The sequence below is a fragment of the Magnolia sinica genome, chromosome 2 (genome assembly GCF_029962835.1).
Source record: "Magnolia sinica isolate HGM2019 chromosome 2, MsV1, whole genome shotgun sequence".
Classification (NCBI taxonomy): Eukaryota; Viridiplantae; Streptophyta; class Magnoliopsida; order Magnoliales; family Magnoliaceae; genus Magnolia; species Magnolia sinica.
The window spans coordinates 4,822,159-4,844,999 of NC_080574.1; the positions used below are offsets into that span (position 1 = coordinate 4,822,159).

The 22,841-nt window shown below is 38.4% G+C and overlaps 1 protein-coding gene and 1 non-coding gene across 2 annotated transcripts; one reads left to right on the top strand and one right to left on the bottom strand.

Annotated features, from left to right (window-relative positions):
- The first annotated feature begins 2,171 nt into the window (after positions 1–2,171).
- On the top strand, positions 2,172–8,351 carry LOC131225977 (ABSCISIC ACID-INSENSITIVE 5-like protein 3). Its single transcript, XM_058221610.1, has 4 exons — positions 2,172–2,389; positions 2,987–3,822; positions 3,950–4,021; positions 7,972–8,351. The coding sequence occupies exons 2-4, from the start codon at positions 3,016–3,018 to the stop codon at positions 8,050–8,052; spliced, it is 960 nt and encodes a 319-aa protein (XP_058077593.1). The 5' UTR covers positions 2,172–2,389; positions 2,987–3,015; the 3' UTR covers positions 8,053–8,351.
- A 12,931-nt stretch (positions 8,352–21,282) lies between these two features.
- LOC131238130 (small nucleolar RNA R71) lies at positions 21,283–21,389 on the bottom strand. The gene has a single exon (XR_009167543.1). It is a non-coding gene; the product is annotated as a small nucleolar RNA R71 (small nucleolar RNA).
- Positions 21,390–22,841: the final 1,452 nt, after the last annotated feature.

Here is a 22,841-nt window from a genome sequence, read left to right on the forward strand (position 1 = left end):
AAGGACTGAATTTGATTCAAATACACTTAAAAAAAAAAAAAATTTTAAAAACACAATAAAATTATGTGATTACATTTTACGTGAATTCTCATTTTTCCTCTTTTCTCTTTTAAATACAAGTTGCCAAGTACAATTTAATAATTTCAACTACAGCTGGGATGACACAACTCGGCAAACTCAAATTGTCCGACTCGTTCAAATTCGACTTGATCTAAATTGAGTGAGTGAGTAAGTCGATCTGAATCGAGTTGACTTCATCCAATCCGAACTCAAATAGAGTCAAGTTCAAGTCACCCAGTAACTTAACTCGATTCAACCCGAAATCCAAACCAAGTCAAGTTCGAGTCATCCAATAACTTGACTCGACTCGACCTAAAATCCAACTTAATTCTAACTCGACTCAACTTGAAACTTGACTCGTATGTATATATTAAAAATAAAAATAAAAATAAAAAAACCTTGGATATGAGGCACCGTGTAGTTGATATAAAGGCCACAATTTTGACAAGTGAATCTAGGCTTTGAGTGGTGATTTCATCTTGTGAATACACACTGCACCTGACTCAACTCGATGCTGACTCAACTTGATTCGGTACTTGTGACTAAGCTGAACTTAGTTTGGATTAGTCCAGGCTAGACCTAGACTCGAATTGGGTCAGGCATGCTGGACTCGATACCGTATCGGTTCAAGTTTGGGTCTAGCTTATTTCAAAACCGAATCGAGTCAATTCAGCCTTAACTTGGTTTGACTTGACTCGATGCCCAGCCCTAATTTTAACGATTGCATTGCCATATTCCAATAAATTTCCATTACAAGCTCACAAACACAATTAAAATGATTTCAAATTACATGGATTTCATAATAATTGTCAATCCATATCAATGTATGTCAAATACAAGCTACCGGATGATCCTTCCAAATTATATTCATATTTTCTTGTAATTTACACCCGTACATATAAATAGGAACATGTGAATACTAGTAATTTCCATAGAACTTTTCAAATTCTTAGTACCTGTTTGGAAATTTGCCATGAATAAAAAAAATTTATTCTTATTTGATTAGCTGACCATTCAATTCTTAGACATTCATTTCAACGAAAACATGTATTCATGAATCAAGATAATTATCTGTCAAAAAAATCTGGTTATCGGAATGTTGCTTAGAGACAGTTACTACCAATATTTGTTACTTCATGTAATATTTTTGAGTGTTTGCACATCAAGTGTTATGGTAAGCTAGAGCATCAATTAACTTCCATTACGGAAAGAAAGAAAATCGCCTTCAGTTGTGCACTCCACCACAAATAGTTCGTTTCTTTCACAGCACAGGCATTACCGTGAGTCGGTCCACAGTTTGAGTGGTCTGATGATGGAAACCTTACATGTTGTAGAGTCTATGCTCTATGTGACACTATTAAAATCTTAAACTGAATTTATGATTTTGACCGTCATTATCTATAGATAAATGCAAAACAGTGAAAAAAATTATTTTCAATGGTTCTTATTCAACTCTAAAAATCAACGGATGACGATGTATAAAAAAAAGTTGATTATAAGAAAATAGCTTAATAAGAATATTAAAAAAAAGTATGAACAGTTAAAATCATAACGCCATCTTATCATGTGGACTCAATGGGTGGCGACGGACGCTAGATCGTCAGTCGCGTCGGAGGCAAAACGGACCGAGCCCAGAACGCATTTCCGAGAAGTTATGGACGATCTTCGGCCGTAGCTTACTCCCAGTATATTCGGGTTTTCAGTTTGCTAGAGTAAATCTCATATTTACATGATCCACACCGTTGATATGATGGACCACACTAAAAATGCACTATACGTAGAACTTCTCTTAGATTAAAAAATAACAGCCTCCAATCTTTGGCTTTTGTTCAGCTCGAACTTGGACCCTTGTTGTATTTTTGGACCACAAAGTGAAATCAGAAACATATAGTGAAAGAAAATCTTTAAAAAAACTACATCCATACGTTGATAAAACATCGGACGGTCTAGATCACTAGTTAATGGGCTGCACTTGTAGGAATTTGAAATCAGAGTATAATGTTCGGTCGAGTATGTTAGCAAATCTTCCTCCCGCTTTCTTCAAAACCGTCACTGCACTCGCCAACCTATAAATCCGCAGTGACACCCATTTTCTCTCAACAGCGCGCGATTTTAATCTGGGAGAGAGGGAGAGAGGGAGAGAGAGAATCCTCCAATCTCTAATTCCCACCGTCTCTCGAATTTTGACTGAAAAGTCCAGCTTCTGTGTTTCCGGATCGATCTCTAACCGTTCTTCGATCTCCTTCGATCTTTCTGGCGCCTCAAATCGCGCTCTGAAACTTCCCTTGATGCCATCCGATCGGTTTTCGCCTTTTCTGTTTTCCCAGAGGTGAAGATTTTATTCTTCTTCTTGCTTACTTTCTTGCGTTTTGTTTGAAATCTCTGTTCTTGATGTTGTTCTCGATTTCTACGTTTTGTCTTTTACTTTTCTGATTTTCTTGAATCGGAAAGAGTTTAGGGCTTTGGTTTCTCGGAATGAATCACTATCTGTCCGTCTAATTGTATTGAATTGATGCATTTCCTGTTCTTGATTTCGATTGATATGCCTTTGATCATTTTGAATTGGAGCTGTCTTTAGGGTTTTGGGTATTTAGAATTGTAGTTCGTTCGGTGGAATCTAGTTGGATTGAATTAGATTGGATTTAGGGGATTTTTATTTTTTATTTTGCTTTGATTTCTCTTGTTGTTTTGAATTGACAACATTTTCAAATATTTTGGTTTTGCGTGCAATGTGAATTGTAATCGGTTTGTGGAATTATACTGATATTTGTGTGACTCTCATATTTTGTCGATTTTGATTTCTTGATTTTTTGTCTTAAGTTTTTAACGGCAAGTTTTCTTGAATTTTAGACTATTTTAGTTGTTGATTTTGATTTTGAGGTCTCTGTTTTTTTCTTTTCTTTTCTTTTTTGTTTGATCTTTGCAGAGTGTTTTAGGGCTCTTGAGTTTCAGTTAATGGGTTTTAGAACCATGGTTTCTCCGGACAGAGGTCAAGCACCTCATATCCCATCTTTGGCGAGGCAAGGTTCTCTTTATAATCTCACCCTCGACGAGCTCCAAAACCAGCTCGGAGATTTAGGGAAGCCCTTGAACAACATGAATTTAGATGAGCTGTTGAAGAGCGTGATCGCAGCAGAGGAAAATCAGCTGTTGCAGGCTTCACAAATCGGCAGCAGTAACGCGGATGCTTCTTCATCCTCGGCTTCTTTAGTTCCTGGGAATTCGGATTTCAACCAATCACTCAATCAGAAGACTCTAGATGAGGTGTGGAAAGACATTGTCCAGAATGATCAAGAAAATGTGGGTGGGGATGGGCCAGTACAGAGGCAGCCAACCCTTGGAGAAATGACACTAGAGGATTTCTTGGTGCGTGCTGGTGCGATTAATTTGGGGAATCAGAATATGGCCACAGTTAATACACAGCCATTGATGTCAATTGAACCGACAATTGCAACCACGCAGAGGGCGGATTGGTTGCATTACCAGATGGTTCAGCAGCAACAGATGGCAGTATTGGGTTTGAGTTTGCCCGTTCCTGCCCCAGTGTTTGGGAAATCGGGTGTGGATGTTGGATATGGTGAGAACCAACTGGCACTTACTACGACAATGCCGATGGTGGGAGCCACCTCATCAGACTTGCAGGCAGTGGCGGAGAGGAAGAGGAAGTTTCCAGAAGAGATGTTGGAGAAAAGTATTGAGAGGAGACAGAAAAGGATGATCAAGAATCGGGAGTCAGCAGCTCGTTCAAGGGCCAGGAAGCAGGTGTGGTTTTGGGGATCTTTTCTTTTCTATGAATGATTGGAAGAAGATTCAATAGGTAGTTTTGGTTTGTTTGGTTGGTCTCTGTAGTGACATTTTCTTCTCTTTATTTCTTTTGCATTGATTTTAGGCTTATACCAACCAGTTGGAGACTGAAGTTTCAAATTTGAGAAAAAAGAATACGTTGCTCAAGAAACAAACGGTATGGTAATACAGAATCTTTTTGTTCAAATTTCAAAACCTGATTATTATTTTTTTTTTCGTTTTTTTACTTTTAATAGATTCATATACAGTATGTATTTCATGGTGATGTTATGCGCTTTCAATGAGAACATACAGGCATGTTAGACAAAATGTCACTCTCCTTCACTATAATGGAAGCTTTTTGAGTTTTGTTATTCATCATGTATGGGTTACTTTTATGAGCTGAAGATATTGATAAGATGATTGATGAGATTTTCTCATTGAGGGATATTTGCATCTATCCTAAAGTTGCTTCATTCTGTTTTTTTGACAGGAAAACGTGATTGTTTTTAACAAATAGTTTTGGTTTTCATGTTAGACCTGTACACCCGTATGGGTGTGGTCCACACATGGAAGTGTGGTTTTCCTTTTGTTTTAGGAAAATATTGGACTCTAAGTAACTCAATCTCAATCAATTTAGGAATCCTATTAATGAGCTAATGCAAATAGGGAAAGTGAGTTTGGGATCATAGAAAGGGGAACCAAAAACCTATAAATAGAGGAATAATCTTTGGCACTCTTCATCTACTAAAAAACATGTGAGGCTTGTCATCCATAGTGCACACCTAGAGAGGAATGAGGAGAAGGTGAGGGAAGAGAGATCAACACCATAGGATGCGTGGAATGGTGATCAGGACCATTCATCTTCAAACCCAAGCACTCTCAGTCGCTGCTGTGCACTCTCGGATCTCATGGCGTAAGATTTGTGCTTGATTTGATATTCAGCATCTTTGTAGTTTTTATTTAATAACTTGTGTATGTATGTGTTTCTGATCCTTGATCTGAAACTTGAACCATTGATTATGTCCAATTAGTGATAACAAGTGGTATCAGAGAGTAGTCTTTGAAACCCGTACATATGCAAATTCATGATCAATAGAAAACTGCATGCACGTTCTTATCCGTTCAATAGCATTGAGAATCACATCTGTTTTGGTTCAATTGCAATCTGAAGGCTGTACGCTAATAGGCTTATTGAAGATTAACAATAGCACCCTAAATAAAATCTTTGGCCAAAAATCCAAAATCATAAGGTTGCTTTGCAAGCCACCTAACCTGTTCTAATATTGCGCGTATCGTTTTGCATAGCATGGATTGTTTTTTCATCCTGTCATATGATGCATAAATGCCATGTTATAGTTGGGGTATGAACCTCATACAACCCCACATAATCTTAATATCTTGTTTACATTGTTGTGTTGATGTACATCTTTGTACCAATAGCACTTGAGATCGTGCATGCCTCTAGGCTAATGTTGCTTGAAGCTCCGAACGGTTATTGCCCATTTCATGCACAAATCATAGAAACAAACATTTGGACAGATCTAAGTTTTCTGTACAATGGATGTTCCACTGTTCAAATATCTGATTGAATCAGCAGATGGTGATATCTTTCTCATATTCCCTCTAATTCTTATAAAGTATTTGAGATTTTATCTTGAACCTTTTGATAATTTTTTTTTTCTTCTTGAAGCCTTTGATTATCAATCATACTCATGAAGTCAAAGTACAATTTCTTCTGATTCTCTCAGGTCATGCAGTTATTACGACAGGACTGTTAAGTAGTTCGAATCTTTAATCAGCTCAATTTGGACTCTTATATGGTCTGGATCTCTAACCCAGACGATTGGTTCAGGTCTTCAACCTGGATGGTTGGATCTTAATTCATTATTCAGATATTCAGCTTGGATAGTTTGATCTTTAGTCAGGACCCTCATATGGGCTTAATCTTTAATTGCTTGGAAATGGTACTCCTTGTGGTCTCCCATTAGATGATCTAATCGTCTTTCGTTAAGTCAATATGATCATTTCACTCATGGTTGTAGCCCATGGGTGGGCTTAACATCACCATCCACCAACTTCACCATCAACTTAACAGTGTGCGCTGCCTTAAGGGCTTGTATTACCCCCACTAAAATGTCATGGCTTTAATGAACTAGAGCATTTTTGTGGACATACAAGCACTGGATTGTCAAGAAGGTGAATTAGGTAGTGATAGCTTTCGCCAAATCCAAGTTCCCATGTGCTTCTTTCTTGTTCCTGTTGCCGCTGTCATCATCATCATATACTTGTCCCGACTATTGGAATTGGCTTTACAAATCCTCAATCTTGTTCTCAGCAATCAAGATTTGAAACTAGAATTCCCATGATTTTTATGAATCATAGGCTTTATGAATCCTCAATCTTGTTCTCACCAATCAAGATTTGAAACTAGAATTCCCATGATTTTTATGAATCATGAGAGAAACACATGATTCTTTATGTAAGGAGAGAAACAATAAGATTCTTATGAATAAGATGGAAGTATAGAAAGAGAAAAACAACAAGATTCTTATCATTAAGATGTATGGCAAGAGAGATCTAAGGAAAGATGAATAAGGTGTATGGAAAGAGACAAATAGGATGTGTCAGAGCCTTCTTGGAGGGGAAGTAGCGGGAAGTTGGATCCCAGATAAGACACTGCAATGAGAGATGAATGACTTTTGTGGGCTTTCTCAAGCTCAATTTCAATAGAAGTTATCTTGTTAATCTAGGTACAAACTGGAGTCGTTTCTCTTCCATCATCGTCATCCTCAGCTAAGCCCTATCCCAATTAATTGGGGTCAGCTACATAATCCTTCTTCGCCATTCCAATTCTATCAAGAGCCACAGCTTCAGTTAGACCATAGGTCATCAAGCCTTTTCTTACTACGTCCACCCATGTCGGCCTTGCCCCTGGCCCTTTTAGAGTCTTCGACTTGTACTCACTCCTAATCAGCGTAGTCTTTGTCTCCATTGCACATGACCAAACCATCTAAGTCGTAGTGGTTTCTCTTTGATCTATTGATATATTTTTCCTAGAAAGTTATCTAAGTATCTCTAAAAGAAAGTACAGTTATATAGACATTTACTGTTGCTCAGTTTTCTTGTTTCTGATTCTTGTGCTTCATTGTCAAGAAGGATTTTGATTAAATGCATTTTAATCCTTTCTTCCATAGGGTAATTCACCGTTGAATCATGAAATAACATCTGCTTCTTTTCTAAGTTCTGTTCTTCGATGTTTTTGGTGATTCTAGGGTTGACAGGTCATGCCAAAGTACATTTTCTTCAGGAAAATTTAGAAAGATTTTGTAATCTTTTGTCAGTCCATCTGCACCTTCTGATCTGCCACAGTACCACTAAATGTAAATTGAGGAATGATCACCTGCAACCAGTTGTAGGTGACAACCCTTTTTTTCTTTCTTAATGTTTTTTCTCCAAGGACAAAGTGAGTTGTATAAATGGGTTGTAGGTGAACCTACTATCAGTTGTAGGTTAACTTGGATGGCAGCTCATTCAGTCAAAATGCTTCAGAATTTCACTTCAATGGTCCGTGCCTTTGTGGTTAAAGAAATGTAAGAGACTAAGGAACTCTGTTATATTACAGAGCTTCTGCTTTATATAATGCGGCAGGTAACCTTCACCACCATTCGATCTGATTTTTGCCTACATCTGATGCCTGAAACATTAAGCAGCCAGCCAGTTGCTTTAGCATTGTATATAACAGCTAAAAGTTGCCGGCATCAAATCCCAGGCAAAACCAGTTCCAACATCTGTGAAGGGTCTAATGCTTTTATGTGATGCATAGGCTCTGTAGTCTTTGTAAAACTAAAAGAGGAGGTCTTATTTAAGTAATCACTGCATCATCAACCATTTTAATGCATAAATTTCACCCTTCTACATGACATAATTGCAGTCACAAAAATGTTGTCATTCCATTAGTTCCATTAGTTGTCAGTCTACTGGTCTTCTTTTCGGTGGTGGTGTTCATCTGCTAGTTAGTTTCTAGTCACACAGTTTAGTCATCTGCTGGTCAGTTTCTAGTCACATGGTTTAGTCCCTAACAGGATTGCGCATGCAACTGATATATCCCTTTATTGCTCTATGCAGGAGTTCAATACGCTTTTACCTTCGAATCAAACTCAAGAGCCAACATACCAACTCAGGCGTACTAGCTCTGCACCATTTTGAAGTGTGTCAGTAGAATCCATACATTTTGATTATGCGGGCACATTGGTTTTTATGAGAGGCTTTTTGTACATGATTTTTGAGCTGAAAGGTTGGGTTGAGCACCATTCTATGATAAAGAGGAAGGTACCTATTCCGAGAACTCCATGCTGTGGTTTTCACAAAAGGAAAAAAAAGAAAGAAAAAAGAAAAAAGAAAAAAAGAAAGAAATTCTTTTCTTTAGTTGTATATAGATTTTTTCTCATTTCTTGGTTATGCTGAAAAGAAGTATTACCAAACTATTGAAGCTTGTGAATATTTGTTACAGGACATATTGTAAGCATCAATTTTCATTCATTGTCATTCAGCATTTTTTATTAACTTCAACCTATGATTATCCGTAGGAAGCATTTAATTGGATTTATGCATCTTGTGTAGATGTATTTTCTTTTCAGGTTTGTTTCTTGGAGATGATCGTGATAAATCTCAGATTGGAAATTACTTGGGAGCTCTCCAGATTTTGGGTTATTATTAGGAAAATCTTGTTGAAAACAAATTTTTGAAAAAATTAAATTAATAATAATTTTAAATTTATATAATGAATCATTTTAGATTTTTCATATTTTTTTCAGCAATATCTTGGCAAAGCACAAATTTTCAAATATGCCGGTATTTTGAAATGTGCATGATAATCTTGTAATAAAATCACCATGATCGACTTAAAAACAATGGTTCGGAGAAGCAATTTAAACTCTGGCCTAAACATTATTGACTAGCTCCAACTGTGAGATCGTTTCCAAACTCTCCACATGTTGTGGGAGCTCATAGATGAAGGGTCTGGGTCATCACTTGGTGAGGGCTAGGGATATACATCGAGCCGAGCCAGGTCATGGTGGGCCAAGCTTGCCTTGACTCGTTTGAGCTCTCCTCAAGCTTGCCCTTGAGCTTACCATTGGAGCTTGCCTTGTTTGCCAAACCTTTCAAGGCGAGCTAGTAGATCGAGTTGAGGCAGCCTGCTTCCACCTCAATTTATTATATTTTTTGTTACAAAATACAAATTAAAAGTCCACAATATTAAGTCCAAAAAGTTCCACATGCCACAACATCAATTCTTAAAAAAAGTCTCATTATAGCTTCTTCAAAGCTTCTTTGTGATCCTATGTATACGCAGTACCTATATTCTTGTAAAATGAACTGAGCTTGGAGAGACTTTTTATTACTCTTTTTATTTTTTGACACGAAAAGTTTTACTTATAAGATATATTTTTGCCTTGACTTCGTTTTCGTCATCATCTTCCTCAACATCAAAACTGCTACTACCCTAAACTGAATGCAATCAATATTATGTATATATCAATGCTTTAACTGATTTCAAGGCGAGTGAGCTTCAATACTTGCTCACAATTCTACTCCCTGTGCTAAGAGCTGATTTTGATGCCATGGTTGAAATTAGAATTGATAATATATCTCGTTCCATAGCCGAAAGTTCGGGGTATTCACGTGCTCTCGACTTCCGCTACTGCAAAACATCAAAATCCTTTTCTTGTAACCTTATAACTGGCTCATTTACATATTTCTTCACTTCTGATTCAGTTTTGTGTCTCTGTGTCTTCTTCCGCTAAGAAAGACATAAAATTACGAAGTCACTTTCCTCTAGTAGTAGTACTACACCCATATTGAAGAGCAACTACTGTGCTAGATGTTGCAGTGACGGTACCAACATATGAAGTGAACAACTCTTCAACTGCAGCACGAATAATAACAGTCTCTGTTGAAATACTTTTAAAATTGGAATAAAGCAACCTGAAAACATATCTAACCATTGACATCTTGTACTGTGGATTCATAACAACTGCAATGACCATTAACAAATGGTAACCAGCCTAATACTTATTAAATTTCATTTACATTTTCAGAGCCATCACTTGTAATTAAAAAAAAAAAAAAAAAAAAAAAAAAAAAAAAAAAAAAAACTTTAAAAAACTTGTGAACATATTCATCTTTCGTCCAGTCTTTATCATTAGGCATGTATGTGTACATTTTATCATGAGGAGGCCAAACTGATGGATGAGTGGATATCATGCGAACATTGCAGTTTGCACGGACATGGATGCTATCCTAACCTGCCAACTGACCCAGCAATACTCGCGAGGAGAGATTGAAGTAGCCTTTCACTTCAAACGTGCCTACATGTCACACCTGGTTACATCTGAGCCTTTCATCGGTAAGGTACGCTAACAAACTACAAATCAAGGCAGTCAATGTATCAGGTAGGCCAAATGATGTTGGGAAAAAATGAATTGTTGAAAAATGGGTGCATCACTTGTCTAAATGTACAGGTGGAAATCTGGCTTATTAGTGGACCTTGTTCTTTGGTCAGAACGTGTCACGGTGGTCCCACCTGACAAGTGGGCTCGATCCGGCACACATTTCCATGTGACCAAGAAGGGGAGGACCCACCATGTACATACACTTCCCAAATTGGTATGCCGTTAAGATCATATCACCAATGTCTCTGGTTGGTAGGACAGCCGTCTATTGTGTGGACCACTTCATTAAGTACGTCTCTGGACTACAAAACTTGAGCTGAATTAATGGAAAAAAGGGGAGCGGACCCGGTGCGGCCCTGGCCTTACATCCACATTGTCCTTCCATTTTGATTGCTCATTTTAAGGCATGATACCAAAAATGAAGCGGATCCAAATCTTCGGTTTACCATACCGTTGGAAATAATGGTGATTGAATTCCCACCACTAGAAACTTCATGCGGGCCACCGGAACCGGAATATTCATTTGCCATCTAACAGGTTGATAATGAAAAATATGAACATCAGCTTCTTCCAAAACTTTTATAGCCAACAAAAAGCTTTTAACGATCGTTCACCACTTTTTTTTTAGTGGTGTAGTCCAACGTAGGTTTGGATCTTCTTAATCTTTTAGATAATGTCCTGTAAGTAGCTGAAAAAATGGATAGACGATGTGGATATACAACACATTCATCAATTTGGGCCCCAGTGGTAAGGGTAATCTGTTACCGCCGTACCATCTAATGTGCTCCTCCAAACATACAGTTTACTTGCTTTATGTGAGCTACGGCCACAGCTGTCAATGGCCGGCCTGGGGTAGGTCTCTAGCGCTGTCAATGCGCCGTGGCTGTGCCTGGGCTGGGCCTAGGTAAGTGAATTTTGAGCTATTTTGGGCTGGGCGTTGGGACAGGCCTATTTAAAATTCTGATTTTCAGGCCCAAGCTAGGCCCATTGACAACCTTAACTACAGCTATACCTGTTTTATATTACGTCACTACCTGCAAAACCCCATGAAACACGTGATAATGAGCGATTCCACACACGTTCGGATTGCCTGCGTTTTCACATGAACTTTTGCGAGGGGAGAGCGGGTTAGGTGAGACCCGGAACTTTAAGCTTTCGACCAGATATGCAGGGAGGTCCGGAGTGATGTACCGGTTTATCCGCTGTTTATCCATTTTCTCAAATCAAGTTACCGTATGGGCTCAAAATTGGGAAGCGGATTGGCTGGTGTACACCACCGACCTGATTGGTGTGGGCACGTGTTGTGCAAGACAAGGGCCGACACTCCTCAATCTCCGGGTTGTACAAACGGTTCAAAGGAGATTAAAGTTACATGGCAATGTATTTAACTGTTCATTTATTTGACTAAATCATTTTAGAGCATTAACCTAAAATTAAGTCACATTCAAAGCTTAAGTAGACCACACCACAAATTACAATGGGGACAGTAGGGACATTGTAATATTTATTTTTTATCCAAATATATTCAGGTAAAACATTAGAATATTTATTTTTAATCCAAGACTTCTTCTGTGACCCCAGAGATTTCAAATGTAGGCGTTTTTTTAAATTATTTATTGATTAGCTTGTTAGTACACCCCACTGTCATTTGACACTTCACTGCTAGCCACCCCCAGCTAGTCTAAATTTTATATTTTCACTTCATCCCAGGAGAATTACCTTATAAAGGGTAGACATTTGTTTCTCCAAGGTTTCAACTGTAGACATTTGTTTCTCCAATTTTCCTTCTTTTGTCACGCATTTGAGTTTTAGATCCATCTCATTTTTTGGTCAAAAGTCCTAAAATTAAATTTAGATTTCAAAACTAATAAACGGAGTAGATTTTTCACAAACATCTTGGTGTACCCCACCCAACATCCCTGCGCAGGAACTTCAAGAAAAAAGCCTTTTGCAGTAAATCCGCGTCCAGTGAAGCATCTGATCTTTTCACTTTTAGGCCCACTTTAACTGTATACGAGATAAGAGATGAACGGCGTGGATAAACAGATACATTAGATTACGCCCCACAAAGATATGGTCGGACGCTTAAAGGTCCAACTGAATCCACTTACCCGTAATTTATGCTGCAGTGGAAATAGGACCGTGATATGGTATATCCATGTCACCACAATACACGTGGCACTGTGATGTGTCAATATTTACACCATCCGTAGAGTGGGACCCATCATGGATGGCTAATATTTAAAAATAAAATAAAATTCAGATGGTCGCAAGCACATATTTTCTTCACCGTGCTTAAATATCGACAATCTACAAATTTTGTTTTCAGCCGTTGAGAACCGTTCGTTAGATTGATATGGATCGTATAAATTTTGTTTTCCGCCGTTGAGAACCGTTGGTTAAATTGATAGGATCATCCCATCCAGGTGTATTTTCAAACCATTTTCCCTACACAATAGGTGCATCTAGATGGACGGTCAAAAATGATAAATGACTCCCCCACGTTTACCGTGTGGTGAGATGGTTCTACTGTAATCGATTCTACCATTTCTACCGTACGGGGACCATTAAGTAATCGGGTGATTTTTTACCACAGACGTGACCGAGCATCTAATTTTTTTTATTCAACCAAAACAAAATTTACTTACTAAACTAACCTTTATCCGTACGCTCCTCTTTTTCCAGCTCCTTTATCTCATGGGTATTTTTGTCCATAAACTTTTTTCCGTACCCTAAATATCTATTTTCGTTACCTAAGCTTTAGCTGTCGGAGAAAAAAGACATAGAGGGGAAGCATCTACAGTTCCAGTTCTTTCTTAAGGAATCATTTGATTCATTAAACGATACGGTACAGCCGATAGAAACGGAATATGGTTCATGCCTTTCTTTACCGAACGGGTCTTACGGGAAAGCTTTAATCAGATCCGTCCATCTCATGGGTTCTGTCAGTGATGATGTATATTAAGAAATACAGATCTTTTAGACGATCATATATCATCCTTTTTTAATCTTCTCATCTCAATGAATATATACCGTCAATTTTTTATTTAAAAGGCATCGTCTGGATGTATTGGATTATACGACTAATGTAGCTTCGGATCATTTTTATCTACAATGGGTTCATAAGATGAACGGTCCTGATTTATGTCCTTGCCACGTGTACTATGGTAAGAGACATCTACCCTGTATCGGTTCTACCTGCTCCACCGCATCATGCCGCGAAAGCAGAACCAAATCCAAGCGAATTGGGTTCCGAGATGGCGAGATTGGAGAGTCATTTGATACTCTGGCAGAGCGTGGTAGTTCGCACACGTGCACCGATAATTCATACACTAGAAACAATGATGCAAATCAAACCGTCCACATACTGACATCAAATATGGATTGCTCCTAACCATATAGATATTTAAAACTTTGATTACAGATTACGAACTGTTGGTTGTTTTCATCCAAACCGGCCGTTATATGTGGCTAGATGAGATGCTGTTCGGTGTATTTCTTGTTTATGATCCGTCTAAAGTGGGCCCGGCTTTTTGAACGGTTCAGTTTGAATTTCAGAATACAATTTAGGAGTGCATGCTACAAACAATCATACTCTGCCAGACTATCTGTAGTTTATCCACTGCCCGCTGCCCGAGAAAGGGCTTGCCTCACCTAACGGTGCAGCTCTTCAGCCACACGCAGCCCTTCCGAAGGTTAAAGGGACGTCATACGGCTACCTGATTTTTATTAAGATAATTGTAAACACCTCCCTTGTCCTTACGATAATTGCAAGGTTTGGCACCTTGGAATTGGGGGAATTCTAGGGTCTGTTGGGGCGGTGGGATTAGAAGGGATTAGGTGGGATGGGATTCAAAAAAACATAATTACTTGGCAGGGATTGTCCCCTGTTGACATGGGATAAGATTAATGCCCTGCTTTGTTGATAATACGGTGGTACATTGCATGGATATACCCACCATCATTTGAAATTATTGAGAATAACACACATGTTATATCTAAACTGTTCATTTGTTTTGTAACTTCATTTTATGGTATGGGCCTAGAAATGAGGTAGATCCAAAACTTATGTGGCCCCAAAGAAGTTTTCAACGGTAAGTATTCAATCCCCATTCCTTTCTATGGTGGGGTCCACTTGAGCATTATATTTACCTGATTTTTTGGCCCATGCTCTAAAGTAATCTCGATCAATGGGTGGACAGTGTGGATATAGCCCACACATCATGGTGGGACCTACAACAACTTACTAACATTGAGTGAAATTGGCATTGGACTCAATGCAATTCTATTTAATGTAATTCCAAGTTTTTCCATTCTTCCCAAACATGGAGTGGAATTGGCACAGACCAGATGAATCCTATCCCACCTAATCCCTTCTAATCCCACCGCCCAAACAGACCCCTAGGGCGTGTTTGGCCGGACCGATCCCATGGGATTTGGTGGGATGGGATCAATTTTAAGGTAATGATGATGGTGTCAGTGGATTGTCTCATGATCCATGGAATTGCTTATATCCCTCGGAAATTCACCGGGTCTGTTTGGCACGCCCTGCTTATCCTGGGATTTTACCTTCCAATCCATTCAACCAAGGGCTAGGATCATTGTTAAGGTAATGATGGTGATGTCAGTGGATTGTCTTAAGATCCATGGGATTACTCGTATCCCAGGACAAAGCTCACCGGATCTGTTTGGCTCGTCATGCCGATCCCGGGATATTGCCGATCCCATCCCTCCTAATCCCACCTAATCCCAGATCCAGCGCCCGGCCAAACACGCCCCTAGGGAGTTTCAAATCGCACGTTGTTTGGAGGGGGTTTGAAATCTACGGTCAAAGCTTGGATTACATCTAAAATCTTTAATGTCACGTGTAATATGTGTATCACTATACTGTTAATCTATTGGGCACATGGCCCACTAATGATATCCCAAAACCATTTAAATTATCAATTGCATCACCATAATTACATTAATAAGATGATTAGTACCGTCGAAACATTGTCCATATAAATCAATGGTTAAAAATCATTGGTTAGTCACTTAGACATGATGTCGTGCTTGTAACCCATCCAAGACTTAGAATATAATCATTTTCGACTAAAATATATATTTCAACGAGCTTATTACAACCATTATGCCAAACATTACATACTTTCATTAATTAAATATATTAAAGTTAATTTAGTAATTAAATTCAAACCCCTTTAAATATACCTATATATAACTTTTGGATTAAAATTGATTATGAATATAAGATGCCAAACACATATAGGAGGATTTCAAATCCAAGGGGTTTGGAATCCAGGTGGCTCCAAATCCACACTCCCAATCAGGCCCTAACTCCTTCAATCTATTTGTAATTATTGCAAGAAGGCTTTGTTTGAATTTTCTTGTCACATGTAGATACCTTGTAAATATAGGTAATAATTGTTTACCTAAGTAATCATCGCTGCGTAATGGACGGGGTGACAGCCTACTTTTTGAATGAGGATGGCTTTGAAACGGATGCAAAGCCATGGACGTGACTTATCCATATCGTTCATCTCAAAATGGAGGCTGATTTAAAGATCAAGTAGACCATATCACATGAAATTGTGAATCAAATGCTTATTATTAATTACTTCTTGGGTCCTCCAAAGGTTTTGAATCAAGCTGATATTTGTGTTTTCTCCGAGTCCATTTTTGTGTGACTTTATGAACACGTTGGATAACAAATAAACACCAATGGAAGCAGGTGAATGAAATAACTTTTAATGGTATACATTTTAAGGACATTGGTCCTTTGTTGCGGGCCATTTGAGTGTTGGATATGCTTCTTTTTTCAGCTCATGCCCTCAAAATGTTCCATTAAAATGGATGAATGGCATGGATATGTCACATATGTCACGATATGGCCCACAAATTTAAGTGGGTCATTTTGGACTGATTTTCAATGCAAAAATACACCCGATTACCAATTTGGCTAAATATGTAATAATTAAATAATGTACTTATGGTGAAGTGAAAAATCAATTAAACACAACCTTAAACATGTTTAAAACCTGTATTTAAAGACAAAAGTTACCCTCATCTTAGGATATATTTCCTAAATGTGGGGCCTACCGACGTACATAATTCCAACACATATGGCAAGGTTTTTTAACTAAATTTTATATACTAAAAAAACAGGTTAATCCAATCATCAGACGGCCACACCCACACTTAGCCAAAAGCCTTCAAGTTTGTGGTGGGCCACCTGATAGCAAGATTAGCCTTATTTTTGAAATTTTTTATTTTCATGATAAAGTGACTCCGATGAGTGGACCGGATGACATAAATACACTATGTTAGGCCACATGCTTACAATTAGTTACTTTTGAGCCAGGTGTTTACAATCGTAGGGAGTTGCTTTCAAGTAGTTACCTTTCTACACTGAATAGGTAATAAGAGCAATATTTGAGGAGGCCTTTACAATGGTGGGGAGTTGCTTTTGCTTATATTCACCTGTTCTTATTTTCTAGGCTTGAAATCATCTATGCAATTTCTTATGTTCGTGGTGGAGAGAATTTGAAACGTTAGCTAGAATGCATTGCCACGTATTACAATGAGACGTGATCGAGGCTCTAAACGTTGGATTTGGACTTTTCTTAAATGATGAAAACTGTTTATTTAATAGGATTGCCATTAGATAGGAATCCTTGGGAATCCTAAAATATTTCAATCCACCGATTATACAAAGCCTACGGAGACCGTTCTTGTCCATTGAAATAATCAATTTCTGAGCTTTTATTTGTTGTCTTTCGACCATGCAACGTAAGACTAACAGTATAAACGGTTTGGATCATTGTAAGATAACCGAGGTTCAAAGGTTAAAGTGCTGACGAACCTTATTCCAATACGTACTTTATGCATTCCAGCCTTCGAGAATTTGATACCACTACTGAGTGCATTCGCTTGTATTCTATTTGCAAGTTAACTAGTCCCACAAGTGGAAAGGAGAATACGTGTACCAGATCTGAGCCGTCCAACAGATGAGCCCCAATGCGCTGATGCTATTTCTTAAAAAAAGAGTCATATGTAATCATCAAATGCGCCACAAGTGCATGTAGAATTTCCAACGTTGATTAATCTATCTAAGCAGTTCATTATTTGTACACGGATGGGCCACTTCATAATCATATCATATCAACATATCTTAGAAATATCACATAAATAAACTTATTCACTTAACATGAGAGTAGAATAAATAAAATTATATTAATGAAAATAAAAATAAAAATTTATAAAGATAATCCTTGACAATCTAACAATTGTAGCGTAGATAGATCTTCTAAAGCTAAGTCTTTATTGGTGATCTGTCAACTTAAACATAAACGAAAAGAATTTCACTACTGAAAAGAAAATAAAATGCTTGTCCTTGCAATCCAATGATTAGTGTAGATGGAAAAAAATTATACTACTTCTAAGTCGGACAAGCATAGTAGCATAAATGGATTGGATTATAGTATTATCCTAGTCTAAAGCCAGTCTAGTATAACAACTCATATGAACTGGATTACATATTGAGGGTCAAATATTGTATATTAGACCTCATTTATTACCTGGATTTACGAGCATGATACTGTTTAACGCTTTATTTTTAATCATGTTGTGATGCAAGGTGAATCTACGAGACTGGACCGAAAAGGGTGCTTAAGGCATGGATTTAACACTCTGATGATACCAGAGCATGGGACGGACTCCAGAGAACCAAGATCGACAGAATTACACACCAGGGACCCGAAAAAATCGAGAAACTAAAGCTCAAACGGCCTGAAAGTCAGCCAGAATGCAAGATCACTGGGTTTCCACCATCTGTTCAGCTTGAAACTTTATACATGGCTCGAGGACCAAAAACTAACCGTATATGTCAAATTTCAGTCATTGGAACCTTCTAGAAGTGGCCCAACGGACAGATCAACCCATAAATCAGTGATTTGGGGCCCACCTGATATCTGAAAATGCGTCAATTTTGGATTCAACGCCTTAAATGAGGTGAAAAAATGGATGGACGGTACAGATTTCTCTCGAACATCACGATGAACCCATATGTACATTGCATGTACATAAGGTACATGTGCACGAGAAGTGCACCGGACAGAGAGTCCGGTCAAACAACGGGCTAACCCGAAGTCCGTTTTTAAAAAAAAAAAAAGAAACAGTGTCCGACGCTGTTTCGACGGGTGATCGCTGTGGGCCCCACTCACTCCTCAGTTCGATGATCCGCTCCGTTCATTGAAATCAGGAGGTCAAACTGACCGTACCCTGATCTGTTTTCTGATTTTTTCAGATGCTACATGTACATGAAGGTTTCGTTGCAGGATGGATGGCTCCAAGAAAACTTCCGTGAGTCACCACGAACCTGACCCAAAACCGATTATGATCTACCGATTTTTCATGAAAAACTCGGTGGACGGAATGGATTTCTCAAAAACAACATCAAAGTGGGCCCCACCAACTTCGACAGCGATCCCCCCGTGCACAGGCCCTGTTTCCGCATCCGGTCGAGTCCGGGATTTGCGGGGGGTAGTGGGTCACGATCGTTAATATTTTGAGTGATCCAGACCGTCCAATGTGTCCACAGGGAGGCCAATAACCTAGCCAAGATTTTAGAAATGACGGATAAGTTGATATCGCGCCGTAAATACACTCCAAACGCAAGATGTTTTGCACTTTCGCTGCGCATGCGAACGCTGCTGCGTAAGCAGTTGTCCGTCTCTCCCTACGCAGCAACTTAGACTTCGGCATGAAGTCTTCACGTCCCAGCAGACCAGAGAAGACCATATAAGGGAGAGAGCACGGCTGAGGCTTGGGGGGGTGGCTGGAAAGAAAGGAAGCTTGGACGATTGGAAGGGAGAGAGAGAGAGAGAGAGAGAGAGAGAGAGAGAGAGAGAGTATTGTTATTTTTAAAAGTTTTTTTATTTGTTTGTCTTTATTATTTTTTCTATGAGATCTAGTCCAAGCATGTTGGGCTAAACCTCTTAGCTAGGGCTAAGATGTGAAGCTTGTATTCTGATGGGAGAAACTTTGCTTGTGCCTATTGTTTAGACGGACTGATGTTGATTTTTGTTCAAATTGAAAGGAATACTTTCAGTTATTTTTAATGGTTTGTTGTGACTGAAATCACAATAGATCTGCGATGGTTTTGAGTATTTCTTTCTCCTTTTGATGTTTATGACGTCAGGAAGCCTTGTTGTTCACCATAGTCTGCTGGGCATGGTCGGATGGCGGTATCCTTCCTAACTTTCATGTATTGTTGATTGGTTGGTAATTAGTTTAATTCTGTTGTTTGCTCTGTCTCCTGGGCATGGTTTGATGATGGAATCCATTCTAATTCATATACCTTTCATCTCTTTAAAATTATAACAGAAGAAGTTCAGTTTAATTTTCATAATTTTTGGAACAGGCATAAGATCTCTCTGATCTCTATAAGTGGATCCTCTGAATCCCTAGTTTTCTTCCTCTGAATTCCTTAAGTTTTAGATAATTATTCCACAATTATTCCTTAAATTCTATTTGGTTTAGATCACATCTTAGTCTAGTTCTAGTTCTACTTGGTTTCAGATAACGTACAGGTATCAGTTCCTTGGGATTCGACCTCAGTCTTACCGAGTTTATTACTACATCACAACCCTATACTTGGGGAGTGAACAAGTTTTTGGCGCCGTTGCCGGGGATTGACGGTTATGTTTTCTGAAATTAATTAGTTTTAGAATTAGGTTAGGATTAGGATTTTACTAACTTTAGGTTAAAGGTTTTTATTTTATTTTATTTTTAAGAACTAACCTGTTTTCCTGATTTTGTAGGACCCTGACATGAGTTTCTAAATTGGTAATTCCTTCCTAATTTCTCTACTTTTTCTACTCTTAAAATTAGGGTTTAAATTTTAGAAATTTTTGAATTCTAGTATCCGCCTATCTATAGGAAATAGTTTATTTTTAGAAACTTTCCTCTTTTGTTTTTAGAAACTAGGTTAGTTATTTCCCTTTTTAGAAATTAACTTTCTATTTTTATTTTTAGTAACTTTCTAATTTTAACTCTTTTAGAATCTAATTTTGTTTCCTAATTTTCTACTTATAGAATTTTTGTTTAGAAACTAACTTTCCTATTCTGTAGGCTTTTAAGATAGAAATTTCTAATTCGGTGAGTTCTTTCTCTCTACTTTCTATTTTTCAATTCTCTTTTAGTAATTTACTTTCTAGTTTAGGACTTTCTTCTTTTAGAAATCAGTTTACTGCTATCTTTCTTTTAAAAGATTTTTCTTCTCTTTTTAGAATCTAACTTATTTTGTTTTATTTTGCAGGTTTTTAACTTAGGGACTCCAATTTGGTAACTTCTTTCCAACCCTCTCTTTCTTTTTAGATTTTCTTTTCTTAGGATTAGGTTTCAAATTTGATTAAGGGCTGCGAGTGTTTCATGCCCAAGTGGGCCCATGACAACACTCGACGTCTCTTGACTGAAGGAGAATTGGTTGAGGGGTTGACTATCCATCGTAGGACTAGACACCACTCAAAATTCCCTGAGTTAATTGAAGTTATGGCTGAAGACCAACCTCCTCTACTTCCACCCAGGGTGGAGGATACTCAAGATGAGAATGAGGTGCATCAGGCACCCCCGCCTCGTACTTTATGAGATTATCTACAACCGGCGGGAGTGAGTACGCCCTCATGCATGATTTTTTCTGAAAACACAAGACAAATGGACATCAAGCCAGGAGTTAACTTGAATCAGAGAGTCCATATTTGCATTTGAAAGTCCATATTTACATTTGAAAGAGTTTGATGAGATTATATCTGTATTATATTTTCCTAATGTATCTGAGGATACAATCAGGCTGAAACTCTTTCCTTTTTCCTTAAAAGAGAAAGCTAAGACGTGGTTACATTCACTGCGTCCCAGATCCATTGGCACATGGAACGACATGCAGAGGGAATTCATAAAAAAATTCTTCCCACATCATAAAACGATTACCCTCAGAAAAGCAATCATGAACTTTGCCCAAAATGAAGATGAAACATTCTTCCAATGTTGGGAAAGGTTCAAAGATTTGGTCAGTTCATGCCCACAACACGGATTTGAAACGTGGCGCATTACAAATTTTTTCTATGATGGACTGACATCTTCCATGCGCCAAATAGTCGAGACAATGTGTAATGGAGAATTCATTAATAAAAATGTTGACGAGGTATGGGATTACCTCGATAGTCTTGCTGAAAAAACACAATCATGGGACTATTACCCAAAGTCGAACACCACGTCTAGGCCGACTCAATTAAAGGAAAAAGGTGGATTATATCTCTTGAAAGAAGAGGATGATCTCAAGTGTAAAGTGACTATGCTCATAAGGAAAGTTGAGGCCATGGAAGGAAAGAAGGATAAGGTTAATGAAATTGTTTGCGGCATCTGTGATTGCAACATTCATACAACTGAAAATTGTCCTACAATACTCGCCTTTCGAGGAGTGTTGAATGAACAAGCTAATATCTTAAACAACTATCAAAGACCTTTTACTGGACCTAACTCCAATACGTACAATCCTGGTTGGAAAAATCATCCAAACTTTAGTTGGAGGAATGGACAGACGGCTACCCCTCAAGGTTTTTTCAATCAAAATCCAAATCAAGTGAAACCTCAAGAGGAACCGGTTCAAAATTTCATACAAGAGCTGGCTCAGGCAATGCGGGGAATTACAGATTTTATGCAAAAGATAGATTCTCGTATGACGGTTATAGAAAAGGGGATGCTTCCTGCACAACCTCTCCTTAATCCTAAACCGCAATACGATATTAATGATCCCAGCTCGTCAAATCAGATGGGGCACGCTAAATCCATCACCACTCTTAGGAGTGGAAAGATCATTGATAAAACTCTTCCGGTTAGGCCCGAAAAGCCTCAAGAACTAAAAGAGGACAACAATGATGGATCTAGTAATGCCCCACAAAAATTAGAACCGAAACTTCTAGAGAAGCCAGTTGCTCCGTTCCCCCAACGGTTGGTCGCACCAAAACCTCTCTCTAACTCTCAGGATATCCTAGAGGTGTTGAAACAAGTGAAAGTCAACATTCCTCTACTTGATGTCGTAAAACAGATACCTTCATATGCCAAATTCCTGAAAGACTTATGCACGACCAAACGACGGCAGAGTATTCAAAAGAAGATCTTCTTGACCGAGAAAGTGAGTGTCATCCTAAAGCAAAATGTGCCACAGAAATTCAAGGATCCCGGTAGCCCAACCATATCATGTGTAATCGGGGACCATCGAATTAATCATGCACTTCTTGACTTAGGAGCGAGCGTCAATTTGATTCCCTACTCGGTATACAAACAGTTAGGTTTGGGTGAATTAAAATCCACCCTAACCACACTACAACTTGCTGATCACTCTGTTCGTGTACCAAGAGGGATAATTGAGGATGTGTTGGTCCAAGTTAATAGATTTTACTACCCTGTAGATTTTATCATCCTGGACACTGAACCCATAAATAACATGAGCACTCAGATCCCCGTCATCCTTGGTCGCCCATTCCT